The sequence below is a fragment of the Prionailurus viverrinus genome, chromosome A2 (assembly GCF_022837055.1).
Source record: "Prionailurus viverrinus isolate Anna chromosome A2, UM_Priviv_1.0, whole genome shotgun sequence".
Lineage (NCBI taxonomy): Eukaryota > Metazoa > Chordata > Mammalia > Carnivora > Felidae > Prionailurus > Prionailurus viverrinus.
Genome location: NC_062562.1, coordinates 14839371 through 14853676, shown reverse-complemented (window position 1 = coordinate 14853676; position 14306 = coordinate 14839371). Strand labels below are relative to the sequence as shown.

At 45.3% G+C, this 14306-nt stretch overlaps 1 protein-coding gene across 1 annotated transcript in view; it reads right to left on the bottom strand.

Moving 5' to 3' along the window:
- Nucleotides 1-14306, bottom strand: part of SACM1L (SAC1 like phosphatidylinositide phosphatase) — a 58998-nt gene that overhangs the window by 38285 nt on the left and 6407 nt on the right. The window contains exons 2-3 of the mRNA XM_047841223.1: nucleotides 3546-3643; nucleotides 551-625 (exon numbers count right to left, since the gene is read on the bottom strand). Of these exons, the coding sequence (XP_047697179.1) occupies nucleotides 551-625; nucleotides 3546-3643 (173 nt within the window). The remainder of the gene's footprint in view (nucleotides 1-550; nucleotides 626-3545; nucleotides 3644-14306) is intronic.

Below are 14306 nucleotides of genomic sequence, written 5' to 3'. Positions count from 1 at the left end.
TACATGCATCTCTCACTAGACTGTAAACTGCAGGACAAAAGGGCCCAGCATCTTCTCTAACTCAACCTCTAGCACGCTGCCTGACAGTATAGGAGTTTTTTTTTTAAGTTCAATGAAACGACACTTAGATCAACAAAATCACTTTCCTTAGTAACTCAGAACCAAGTAATATTCTCCAACATGCACTAGGTCATGTTCAACCTCGAGATGGGACCGATGGTATAGGATACTCTGGTCCATCAGCACATGAAAATGTTTATTTAAGTACTCTTAGAATTTACGAGGAAAGGTCTAGTTGACTAAGGATTTCAACTCTAGTTGAAATAAAACCAAAACCAAAACCGGTGGGTTGTTTTGTTTTGTTTTGTTTTGTTTAGCAGAACCTCAGGCTGATAAACGTAACCACCTGTCATTTGGAATATGTCACTTCTCGAAATTAATGACAAATACCTGACCTACATTATTGCCTAGAGCACAACAGGACTGTGCCTTCGTCTTCTACCGTGTCAGTTTAATTACCTTCTCCGCCCGTCTTAGCTTATGTTCTTACCTGCCACCAGATGGATTGTGCCCAGGATACCAAATATTGGTCTTGTGACAGCTGAAGGAGGAATATCTTTCTTGACTTTAAAAGAAAAAAAAAGAAAAATCACATAGAAAAAGCTCACTGATAGAAAAGGAAATTTAATCTGATTTCAGAAGTTACCTTACAATCAATACTGTGCTAAGGATTCCTAAGCACAATGATTTGTGCTAAGGAAGCAGGAGTCCTTCATCGGTGTTAGACCTCCATGTTGGCAATATATGAAATCTTACGTCCATGTGACATGTAAAGGCCTCTGCTGTCTAGAGTCAGGTGCCCAAAGTAACATGCTTCAGGATCCCCATCAGGTAAATCGTGGGATACTTCTACGGTCATTTTTCGACCAAATTTATTCAACCTCTTGCCAGAAACTTAAGTCCCTGTCTATTTAAGAGAGTTAGAAAGTTAATGGGGGGGGGGGGGGCATGAAGTTAATCTCAACATGAAACTGATGGGAGGCACAGACCTGCCCATCCGCCTCTACAAATGTGGACGAGACCCAAGGGACAAGGGGACAAGAGAGGAAGGAAACACAGGTGCACAGGGAGGTACCACCATTAACCGTGACTTTACCAATAACGCCCTTATTAGTAAAAGAGCATCTTCGATGATAAGGTTCATTTCATGATTATTCAACTTTCAGCCTGGGTGTTTCACAAAACACACCTGTAGAAGTCTAGGGAACAATGCCCCCGAAGCGGGGAAGGCCGGGCCTCCCCATCAAAGGACTGACTTTGCCACATCCACCTCTCTTCCCTCTGCCAGACTCACACCTCAGGGGTGAACAAAGGAGGCGAGGCCTACAGGGAAACACAGCTGTTCCCAGCTTCCTTCAGGGCCGGCCGTGGGGGGGGGGGGGGGGGCTGCCCAATGTTTCCCCCAGTCCTAGTTTAATTACCATCCTAGAACTAACTCATTCTGAGACACCGCTGCCAATCCACGTCCCGTTATCCTGAACAAAGTAATTCTGAATAAGGTCTGAGATTCACCTCTGTTTCTCTGTGATTCAATTTACTCAGCAGTGCCACAACGACCAAACATGACAAACGGGGCAGTGCACCGAAAAGCTTAGAGAAAATCCTGAATATACAGAGATCATCTGATAAACTTAAGGTACTATTGATTCATGGAGCTCTAAGTCACATTAACTGGAGTACAAAAGCAATAAAACAGGTAATTCCCAAGAATACACGTTAGTTTTTCATGGAGGGAAAAAACAAACAAACCCCTCTTTTCATGGCAATGGTCTGGATTCCCAGAAGTTAAAAAAAGAAAACAAAACAACAGGAAACAACTAGCAGAGCGAGCGTGAGTGAGTCAGCCCCTCATCACCACTGGCTTCAGGTCCAAGTATCTCCTCATGTCTACTGATGACCGCTTGGTGTCCTTACTACGTCCAAGCTATCCGTGACCTTCAGCTTTGACCCCTCAAATGGGTCTGTGGTCTCTACCTACAAAGAAAGGTCACTGAAAGGTCAAAAATAATTGAAGGGAGGGGCGCCTGGGTGGCGCAGTCGGTTAAGCATCCGACTTCAGCCGGGTCACGATCTCGCGGTCCGTGAGTTCGAGCCCCGCGTCAGGCTCTGGGCTGATGGCTCGGAGCCTGGAGCCTGTTTCTGATTCTGTGTCTCCCTCTCTCTCTGCCCCTCCCCCGTTCATGCTCTGTCTCTCTCTGTCCCAAAAATAAATTTAAAAAAAAAAAAAAAAAAAAAAAAGTTGAAAAAAAAAATAATTGAAGGGAGACTGGCTGGCTCAGTCAGTTGTGTATCTCACTCTTGGTTTTAGCTCAGGTCATGATGCCAGGGTCATGGGATCGAGCCCCACATCGGGCTCCATGCTGACTGTGGAGCCTGCTTAAGATTCTCTCTCTCTCTCTCTCTCTCTCTCCCTCCCTCCCTCCCTCCCTCCCTCCCTCTCCCCCTCTGCCTCTCTCCCCTGCTCACACTCTCTCAAGAAAGCAGCTACCAGCTAATAGATATAGGTAATGCCAAATTATCAAGCGAAAACAGACCTCTAATTCCATCTGGTCAAAGAAAAACTATGGATGGTACTTATCCCAATAACCAGGTAACCAAGGAAATAGAAATTTATGGCCATCTCCTTCTTATACTTTACTATCCTCTGTATTTTCATATTTCACTTTCTCCACTCAAAGGATATATACTGTTTACTGAACGCTTACTCTTTGGTTACTCAAAGATCATACTTAAAAAACATACAGAGGACTCTGTCTAGAGGTGAATATTTAAACAACTGAAATATGACCTTCTAAACGTGATATCACCTGGTACGTTAGTCACCAAAATTATTTCGCATGTAATCAGAAATCAGTGTTCCATACAATCGGGAAAAAAACCTGTTTTCAACACCCCAGAGAACCAAAACCAAAATATAACTGGAGACACAGACAAGATATAGACAGATACAGCTTAGGAACACTACTTGCCTAAAATGTGAGTTTTAGTCAGTGACACGTATCTAGGTATATATATATATATATATATATATATATATATATATATATATATAATTTTCCACTTATTGAATTATCCTCATAGTCATGAATATTGTCAAAATCAAAAGCAGCTGTTAAATTTCGACACACTTCATGTTCAAACAACTTTCTTACACTCAAATACCCTATATCTTACAGCTAGAAAGGAAGTAAGACACCAACAAAACCAATCCTGTTAGAGCACAGAAGAGGAAACGGGTCAAGAGATAATTATGTTTTTAAAGCCTTACAGATGGGAAAATTTTCAAGCCCATTCCTCCTTTTTCATGAAATGGAGGAAGCCCGAGATGAATGCATAAAAATCAAACGAGGTGGCAGGGGTTAAAATGTGAGACGACGACGCTGCAGCTCCGGGAGCCACACCCCTGCGGCGTTTACTTTAATGACCACACCGGCAACTTCGGTACAAAGTCCTGCGGGCCGCCTCTGCCCCTGGCTGTGAAATACCTGACAGGGTGACTTCTGTGGACACGCGATCGATGACAAGTACGTCATCCGCTCCGTCATCACAAGCTTCCACGTAAAATTTTTCGGGTGTGATGTGCCTAAAAAGAAACGTAAAGCCATAAATACCTAAACCAGACAAAATGGAGACTTCTAAAAATAGGAATACTTTTTAAAAAGCTACTTATTGTAAGAATTTCAGCAGTGCTTACATCCGACATCACACTGATTTCCCGGCTACCGAAGAACAGTTCTGCTGTCCTCACACATAAGGTGTAACTCTTTTCCCTTGTGTATTACGCTCAGGAGGTTTGTGGGGTGGGGGGGGGACCCCCGCTTGACTCCCACAAGAAAATCATAATAAATTCTAATTCATTATATCCAACACGGTGCAGAAAGTAGCATGGCAGTCAGGACCAGTCTACAGAACCGGACTGTGTGCCGTGGGACCTCAGGCAAGTTACTCACCCTCTGTTCTTCGGTTCCCTTATTCATAAAATAGGGATCGTATCAGACAGCAAACAACACTGGGGTGAGGATAAAATGAGCTTCTGTGAGAGGCACTTAGAATTACATCTGACACCTAGCAAGCAAGACGTATTAGCTAAAAATACTAAGAAACACATTAAAAAAATTTTTTTTAATGTTTATTTTTGACAGAGAGAGAGACACAGCATAAGTGGGGGAGGCGCAGAGAGAGAGGGGGACACAGAATCCGAAGCAGGCTCCAGGCTCCGAGCCGTCAGCACAGAGCCCGACATTGGGCTCTGTGTTCGAACCCGTGAACCGTGAGATCCCAACCTGAGCCAAAGCCGGATGCCTAACCGACTGAGCCACCCAGGCACCCCTTTTCCTTTCCTTTTAAATTCTACTTCCTCTATTCCACTTGCCCTGCCCATGAAAAATCTTATACAAATGCATGCAACCATCACTGACATCGTCTCTCATATACAGATGGTGTGTAAACTATGTGGGATTACAGAAATGCCTCAGTGGTTCAGTTGGTAAAGCATCTAACTCTTGATAGCAATTCAGGTCATGATCTCGCGGTTGTGGGTTTGCGCCCCGCACTGGACTGTGATTCTCTCTCTCGCTCTCCCTGCATCTCCCCTGTTCGCATGCTCCCTCTCTCAAAATAAATAAACATTAAATGGGGTGCCTGGGTGGCTCAGTCGGTTAAGCATCCAACTTCAGCTCAGGTCATGATCTCGAGGTTTGTGAGTTCGAGCCTCGCATCAGGCTCTGTGCTGACAGCTCGGAGCCTGGAGCCTGGAACCTGCTTCGGAGTCTGTGTCTCCCTCTCTCCCTGCCCCTCCCCTGCTCACGGCTTTGACTCTCTCTGACTTTCAATAATAAACATTAAAAAAAAAAAATTTATATATAAAAAAAAAAAGCTATGTGGGATTACAGAAACTGTACTGACCATTACTGACTACAAGTTCTCAACCTTTAAGTAGCCAAACACAACTTACATCCTTTTATACTTCATCTATAACCAACTTTTTAATATTAGGCTAGTTTCCTCCATTGGATGGGGGGGGGGGGGGAGTTGCTAAGGGAATGGAAATCAATCAATTTCAATACAAATTAAGCAAAATGCAACAAAGAAGACAAATCGGCCTTAAAAACGGCAGTCTTCAACTCAAACGAAATACAGCAGTTCCTTCCTTGGCCTGATGCTGAAGAGCGTTCCAGTGGATGGACACATCACAGCTTCTTTACCCATTCACTTGCCGGTGGACATCTGAGCTGCTTCCAGTTTGGGATATTAACAAAGGTTCCATGAACATCCTACTACAAGTCTAAGGCAGACGTATCCTCCCCTCCGTTTCTCCTGGGTGACCGCCTAGAGGTGGAATGTGGCTGGGTCTCAGGGGAGTTGTGGGTTTGACTCGTAAGGAGGGGGAAAGGAAGGCGGAGCCTGCACGAGGAAAACTTTCCAGGGTGAGGGAGGTGTCCGTTATCTTCAGACTGGGGGTGGTTTTGTGGGTGTAAAAATACGTCCAAATGGATCAAACTGTACTCCTGAAATATATGGAATTTACTCTATATGTCAGGAAACTTTGTACTTCCAATAAAGCTATTAAAAACAAAACAAAACAAAACAAAAGTGAGAGTCCTGAAACCAACCAACAGGACTATGACAAAGTTCCGGACAATCTACTCACAGGGTAGTCACCTAGTCTTAAATCATCGAAACTAAACCAAACAAAACCAACACACCAGTCGTTACCTGCAGATGTTTTGTGCAAATGTAAGTCGCCCTCTAAGAGTAATTCAAGAACTTTACTGAAGACCTAACCGTGTGGTATTACACAAGCACGAGTGACTAGGATGTGGGTAACAGAGTAATAATAATAAATAGGAAAAAAATTAATAAAAAAACAGACCTCAAAAGCAAGACTTCTTTATAAAAGCTCTCAAAGAGGGGCGCCTGGGTGGCTCAGTTGGTTAAGCGTCCAACTTTGGCTCAGGTCATGATCTCACAGTTCGCGAGTTCGAAATCCGCATTGGGCTCTGTGCTGACAGATCAGAGCCTGGAGCCTGCTTCAGATTCTGTGTCTCCTCCCTCTCTCTCTGTCCCTCCCCTGCTCTCTCTCTCTCTCTCTCACTCTCTCTCTCTCTCTCTCAAAAATAAATAAACATTAGAAAAAGAAGAAAAAAAGCTTTCAAAGAAAGTTCTGTCTCCAAAGCAGATGCCTTTCTGCGTAGCCTCACTCTTAAGAGTCCCCAATCTCCACCCACTAAACCCTGTGATTGCCCGTGCAGCACGGGTGTTCTACCGCATTCTTTGAGGCTTAAACAGGCTTAGGACCTGAGAGAGCCCGGTGAAATACTTTCATACAATTGCTGGCGCTATCCTGAGACCTCCTGTCCCACCTCCAGTATCTGAGGAACAACAAAGAATCTCTCCTCTGTGGTCTTAACTTTTATTTTTTTTTTTCAACGTTTATTTATTTTTTGGGACAGAGAGAGACAGAGCATGAACGGGGGAGGGGCAGAGAGAGAGGGAGACACAGAATCGGAAACAGGCTCCAGGCTCTGAGCCATCAGCCCAGAGCCTGACGCGGGGCTCGAACTCACGGACCGCGAGATCGTGACCTGGCTGAAGTCGGACGCCCAACCGACTGCGCCACCCAGGCGCCCCTGTGGTCTTAACTTTTAAAACAATGATTCCAGCACCGATAAGGAGCAGTCTGTTGCCAATGCTGCCTCCCCATCAAGTGAACTACCTGTGACTTGTTCGCGTCCCAGTAGTGGCAAAGCAACCCCCCAGAAGCATGGTCAGTCAACACACACATGGAGGCCTCGTCGGGATGGGAAATCAAAAACCAGCACTCACATAACTGACCATAAGCCTCTGATCGAAACACTACCTTCAACACTTTAGAAGAGCACTGTGTTAAGAGCATCGCACTGAAAAGGCCTCAAGATCTGCAGTCAAAAATACAGCGGTTCTGCCCCTGACCCTGCCCGCTACCAGCGACGTAATGCTGGCCAAGTTCCGAGTGTCCACCTCCTGCCAGCCCTTGTTCTGGGTACCAGTCCAGAGTCCCTGACTCACAGAGCCTACGTTCTAATGGGAGACAATCAGTGCGCAAGGAAGTAATTCGGTGATTTGAGAGGGAACTGCTATAAAAAATAAATTAATAAATCTAGGGTGACTTGGCCAAGGTGGGGATGCGGGGCAGATGATCAATCCTCCTGAGGATTAAATGAAACGTGAAAACGCTCCTGGCGGCTGTGAACAAAGACAAGGGATCTCTGTCAACAGGACATCTCCGTCCGGGCCGGGCTGCTTTCAGGCCACAGGCTTGAGCAAGGGGCACCTGACAGGGCAAAAGGGCCCACAGAGACCAGCAGCGGAAGGCGGACGGGTGGTGCAAACAGGTTTATGAAGCCACCCACCTGGAAAGAGCCGTAGGCCCTCAGTAACCGATGGGCTACTTACAACCAGGCACAGTGCCTAAGGCCACGGAAAAAGGGAAAATTCCACACATCCCCGTACGCCCCCAAGTCGCCCTGTAACTATGGCCCCTCACCACCGCCTCCTGGCAGATGGCCTCTCCTCTGCTGTCCTGCCCACGTGGGTCTCAGTAACTCCCATCGTCACTGTTCCGCCTGGGGTGAATGCCGCCAGTCCCCTGCCCCCACCCATCGCCGCCCCGCGACATCAACCCTTCATCCAGCCTGGGGACGCAAACGCTGACCCTCACTACCTCACAGAACAGCGAGAATTAAGCGGGCATTTGCGAAGTACCTTTGCAAAGAATAAAAGGGCTGACTCACAGAGACGACAACTTTTTACTATTAACAAAAACACCTTAAGAGGGAAGGGAGAAAAGTTGCAAACTTTCTTGACAGGATGGTGACACAGGCCCAGAAAAGGTATTCAATTCACACTTAAAGACATAATACAACGGAAGGTACTGATATCTTTGCCACATGTACCCCATCTGAACAATTTAGCTTTGATAGGTAGATGCTGGAATCAAAGTACATTCTACTAAATATATACCCCCAAATATGAAGACCACATAAAACAGACCTCTGATTTATCAAATATTCCAGAATACAGAATGAGAATAAAAATTATGAATGTCTTTCTTATTTGTAGATATGAGTCTATAACAAGAAAAAAGCTCTCAGTACAAAAGACAACGTTGGCTTTAAGATAGCATGAAGTGCTGGTTACACCTTGCTACTTGACAATTTTTATAAGAATATGAAAAATATATATAACATTTCCAGTCTAGACACATCTGAAATGAGATCAACAAATTAAAATTTTAACTGATGTACAGTGAAATGAATTTCCAAGAGTGAAAACCCTCCATTAAAAAAAGCCCAGATAGGGGCGCCTGGGTGGCGCAGTCGGTTGAGCGTCCGACTTCAGCCAGGTCAGGATCTCGCGGTCCGTGAGTTCGAGCCCCGCGTCAGGCTCTGGGCTGACGGCTCAGAGCCTGGAGCCTGCTTCGGATTCTGTGTCTCCCTCTCTCTCTGACCCTCCCCCATTCATGTTCTGTCTCTCTCTGTCTCAAAAATAAATAAACGTTAAAAAAAAAAATTAAAAAAAAAAAAAAGCCCAGATATTCTTTGAGAACACGGAGTCTAAGGGGTACCAACAGGTGGGTGCAGGCCGTGGGGCAGACACTAGCCCTTCAAATGCAGGTCTGGAAGACAGACAGCGCTTGGAAATGGCCTGACTCACCAATCGGCAGAGTCCAATCACCTATGGGCCGAGAGCCAACAAAGCAGGCGGACTCCAGCAGCAGAATGCTGAAAAGCCTCAAGCGCCGGAAGGAAAAGGCAGTGAGGACTAGGGTGGGGGTGAGGTGGTTCCTAGGGGGTGTAAGAAGCACTCAGACCTCCACCCAAACCTACGGCAGGCGCCTGCCCTCCCCGACCCTGGGACTGAATGCTTAGAACCGTTAACAGAAGATGCTCTCCGGCCTCCACACATCAGGCACAGCTGAGGACCAGGGTGAGACAGCCAGATGAAACCAGGAGACGTGGACAGGGTCCACCCACAGACTGGGAACGTCATCCAACCCTCTTCCTCTGTCAGACTCCCAGAGAGCCGGTGGACCAGTTCGCATCACCCCTCTCCCTGAGCCTCCACAGGAGCTTTGCCACCACCTCTAAATCAACTTGTCCCGAAAGCACAGACCAGCAGCTGCGACCTGTGGCTTCATCAAAGAGCTGAGTTCCTGTGCGATCACTCTACAGCGAAGGCCACCAGTTGAAATGTCCTGACCCACAAGCAGACCCTCCGATCAATTTCCTTCTTCAACATGAAATGACAACCAAGGATCGTCAGATACTAGGAAAAGCTTCCCTCACATAAGACAGAGTCCAAAACAAACAGAAAAGTAACACTGGATAAACAAACTCTGCCGGGAACAGACTGTAACTTCAAAACACGTTTATAGGCGAGAGCCTCAGAAAGAAGACATCGCATTCACGACAGAGGGACCAAAAAAAAGCACGTTCAGAACGGGAGAACAGGGGCACCTGGGTGGCTCAGTCAGTTAAGCATCCGACTCTTGATTTGGGCTCAGTTCATGAACGCACGGTTCATGAGTTGGAGCCCTGCGTCGGGTTCTGCGCCGACAGTTTGGAGCTCTCTCTCCCTCTCTCTGCCCCTCCCCTGTTGATGCTCTTTCTCTCAAAATAAATAAATAAACATTAAAAAAAAAAAAAAGAAAGAAAAGCCCAAATAAATTGTTATTCAAAAATAAAAAAAGCAAGAACATATTCTTGGACTGAGAGCAGAAATAATAATTTGAGTATTCAGCAGAAAGGCTAGAAGATAAAACTGAAGAACTCTCCATGAGAACAGAATAAAAAGATAAGAGCTATAAAACAGGAAAACACAGGAAGGAAGAAGGGGGTGAGGGAGGAAGGGGGAGGAAGGTGGGGGGGAGGGAAGGGGAAAGAGAGAAAGACGAGCCTGATCCAGGATATCCAACATACATTCACAGCAGGAATTCCAAAAGAGCACACAAGAAAAAGAAGCAAGAAAATATTTCAAAGAAAAAAAAAATAATAATAAACCCCAAACAGAAACACACACACACACACACAAAGGCACAGTAAGCATCAAACTTCTAAACACCATAGAGACAATCCAAAAGTTACCAGAAAAAAAAAAAATTAAGAGAAAGAAGCATGGAAATATTCAACAGCCACAATACTGGATTATCCAGCAACAGCACACTCACTGGACTGTTCAACAGCAGGTCTTTAAAATAAAATTCTACAGGATATGGGCTCTGTGCTGATGGCTCAGAGCCTGGAGCCTGCTTCAGATTCTGTCCTCTCTCTCTGCCCCTCCCCTGCTCACACTTTGTCTCTCTCTCATAAATAAATAAACATTAAAAAAAAAAAAAAATTAAAAAAAAAAAAAAAAGGGGGCGCCTGGGTGGCTCAGTCGGTTAAACGTCCAACTTCGGCTCAGGTCATGATCTCACACTCCGTGGGTTCAAGCCCCGCGTCGGGCTCTGTGCTGACAGCTCGGAGCCTGGAGCCTGCTTTGGATTCCGTGTCTTCCTCTCTCTGCCCCTCCCCTGCTCACAACTTTGTCTCTCTCTCATAAATAAATAAACATTAAAAAAATAAAATAAAATCCTACAGGGTAATAATTTCTGACTGAGAATTCTATACTCACCCACACTGTCGAAGAAGCATGAGGATAGAATGAAAACATTTTGATGTGCAACATCTCAAAAGATTCCTTTCATTCACTCTTAGAAAGAAGGGAAAGTTTGTTTCGCCAAAATGGAATGAGTTAGACTGAGAATCCAAAACAGGAAAGAAGCAAAAGAAGTTCTCTGAACAAAGGTATTGTCCAGAACAACAGCTATGCAACGGGCCTAAAGAAAAACTAGTCCACAGATTACAGCAGAGGGTACTGGGCTCCCAGAGGTAAATCTCAGAGAAGAAACTGAGTTCATAGTTACCCAGTGTGTTTGAGAGGAATCTTATTGCTGTCACAGGGAGTGAAGATTAATTAGCAACAGGCACATGAAAAAAAAAAAAAAAGTCATGTGGGACGCCTGGGTGGCTCCATCGGTTAAGTGTCTGACTCCTGATTGGCTCAGGTCACGATCTTGGGGTTTGGAGATCGAGCCCCCCACCAGGCTCCCCACTGGACATGGAACCTGCCTGAGGTTCTCTCTTGCCCTCTGCCTCTCCCCATCCCCAAAATAAAATCTTGAAAAAAAAAAATGTGGAGTAAAATACCAAAAGAGAGAGATTAAAACGTTGAAAGTCGAGGTCTGTGGGACAGTGGGAATTAGAAGTGCAGAAGGGTGCTCTCTTTTTTATGATAAGCTCTGCGTACTGTTTACTTTTGAGCCATTGACAGGTATTATATTAAAATTAAAATTTAAGTTTAAAAATGTGTTAAAATAGCAAAAACAAAAATAAGAGTTATGTGGATCAAGACAGAGAGTTCTGGCCCAAGGGTGCTCGGACCGTTGCTGGATCTTGCCTCTCGGAGGATGCTGCTAGAATCCAAGCCGCCGGTGCTGCCACCAGCCTGCTCGGACAATGTTCTTGAGAACGGCATACGAACTGCAGCGATGAAGGTATGAACAGTGACCGCCAGCTGGTGGGCATTTCCAAGAGTAAGGATGCGTGGGAACTCAGAACCCCACCGAGGATCCCAGCAGGTGTCGTCTCAACTCAGAGACGTCTACACGTTCCTCTGCTGTCTTCCTCTTCTTTGCCTCTTCCCGCCCTTCTCTGACTGGCCTTGACGCTGACCTGAAGTATCTGAGCTTTACCCAGTAAATTGTATTTGGTAAGTTTTATGCTCCAGGGATTTCATTTCAAAAGCTGGTGAAATTAACTGCGGCTCTCCAGCACTAACCACCAGAAACACTGGAGTAAAGCATCCGGTGGGCAATTTTTGCTGACGTGCGCGGTTTCATTATCATTTTTCCTTTTAGAGTTCCACCAAACAGACCACCAAGTCTCTGCAGACAAGGACTCTGTTTGTCCATTCCCCGTGGTATTTCGCACAAGAAGACAGCAGAAGCTCCCTCGGTATTCTTAGAGAATATAACATAATTAGTCAGCAAATACCTACATCAGGTTGGGGTTTTTTCTATGGTGCTTAACTCATGTTTTCTTTGGCTCGGGGGGAAAGTAAAAAGGATTTAAAAAACTGTTTTCCTTTCTCCTAGCTAAGGAAAGATCTTGACAGGTCAAACGTTAACTGGATTGGAGGGCACAGTATCACTAACGGGAGGACAAAGAAGGAGCAAAAGCGGTGGCTCTCGGATCAGAAAGTCCACAAAGCGTCGCCGCTGACCATCTCGCCCGGAGCTTTTCAAAATTAACCAGTCGACAGGCTACACTGAGTTCTCAAGCTAATAAATACATGGACGCCGAGACAGAAGACTCCATGATAACCGAAAATCTGGGAGACGGTCCTCTCTCTACAGCCAAAAGAATGGCCCTCAATTGCTGTGAAGTCTCTCATTTCATTAAACTCTCTCCCGTTACTTTTTCTACGAACTAGATTTTGCAAGTCAAGGCCAGAAGACTCCTTCCAAGAAGGCTATCTGGTCATTAACTATGCTGATGGTATGAGATGTCTGAAGTTCACAGTAATATCATACACTCAAAATTGCTCTGGTCCGATATACGCTGTCTGGTGAGGTGGTCCGGATCCCACCGGCATGAACCAAAAACTCTAACTGAACAAGGCAACTACCTCGGTTCTTTCCACCCTGAGTTCTGCTCCCTAGTAAGAGAATACGTATTCTGGAAGATACATCGAAAAAGCAGAATACTTTATAAATAATAATTACTTCCTCTTTTGACTACTTTCATTTGGCTGACCGTTTTGCTTTCATAGATTGCTGCCCACATATGAGATAAAAAAGAAAATTCAGAGGACTACAAGCTGAACTCAACGAAGGCAATTCTATTATACTTAATAGAAATGCATTTAATCTTATCGCCAACTGGGATTCACGAGCTCTTAAGAGTGCTTTTTAAAAACTACCCTTGTCAAATTTTAAAAGCAACAGATTTAATTATAATGTAAACACAAAATATTTTTTTTTTGAGTTGGCAATAAGATTTTCTCGTGTCTGAAAACATCCCCCTTTCCCCCCCGTAACAGTGACATTTCCAGGCAACGACTAACCTTTTCAAAATCCTGTCACAACCAGAGGGCAAAATTAACCCACTTCCAAAAGATTACCAATTGCTGACCTCACACCCATTACAATAGCTAGTTCGAGAAACAAAACAAGCGTTGGTGAGGATGTCGAGAAACTGGAACAGTGTGCGCTGCTGGTGGGAACATGAAGCGGTGTGGCCACTGTGGGAAAACAGCACGGCGATCTCTCGGAAAGATTAAAAAGAGAAGTATCTTATGACCCGGCAATTCCACTGCTGGGTGTGCAGTCAAAGGGACTGAAAGCAAGGTCTCGCAGAGATATTTATACACCCATGCTCCCAGTAGTAGTATTCGTAACAGCCAAAAAGGTGGAAGCAACCCCAGCGTCCGTCCACGGATGAGTGGGAAGCAAAACGTAGTAGATACATAAAATGGAGTGTTGTTGAGCCTCAGAAAGGGAATTCTGACACATACTATAACATGGAGGAACGCTGAGTACGTTACGCCAAGTGGAAATAAGCCAGTCACAAAGGGACAAACACTGGACGATTCCGCCGTACTTACAGGGGCCAAACTCACACACATACAAAGTAGAATGGTGGCTGCCACAGCCCAGGGGAGGAGGAATGGAGAGCTGTTTAATGAGTGCAGAGCTTTAGGTTTGCAAGATGAAGAGTTCTGGAGATGGGTGGCTGGAACGGTTGGGCGACGTGAATGCCACTGACCCGTGTACACCCACAAATGGTTAAGACGATAAATCCTACGTATGTTTTAGCACAATTTAAAATAACGTTTCTACTTGCGCAGAAGCAGGTCAACTGTCATGTCACAACACTGTAGCAAAAAACATATTCTCAACAATCTTATATAAAGAAATCAAAACCCTCATAATCAAAATTACCCCATCCCTCGTTCCAAACATACAGGAGTAACATTTTACTAGATCTGGCTGGCAAGAAGTAAGAACTCAGACAGTAAAGAGGGTCGGTCCTCTGAGCCCACTACACATACACCCAGAAGGTGTTCCCACCACCCCTCATCCATCTGCCCTTTGGGCCCCGGGGTTTCCTCCTCACTGAGCCACTGCTCAGGACCTCTCTTAGAACCCAGGTTCATCCCAGACA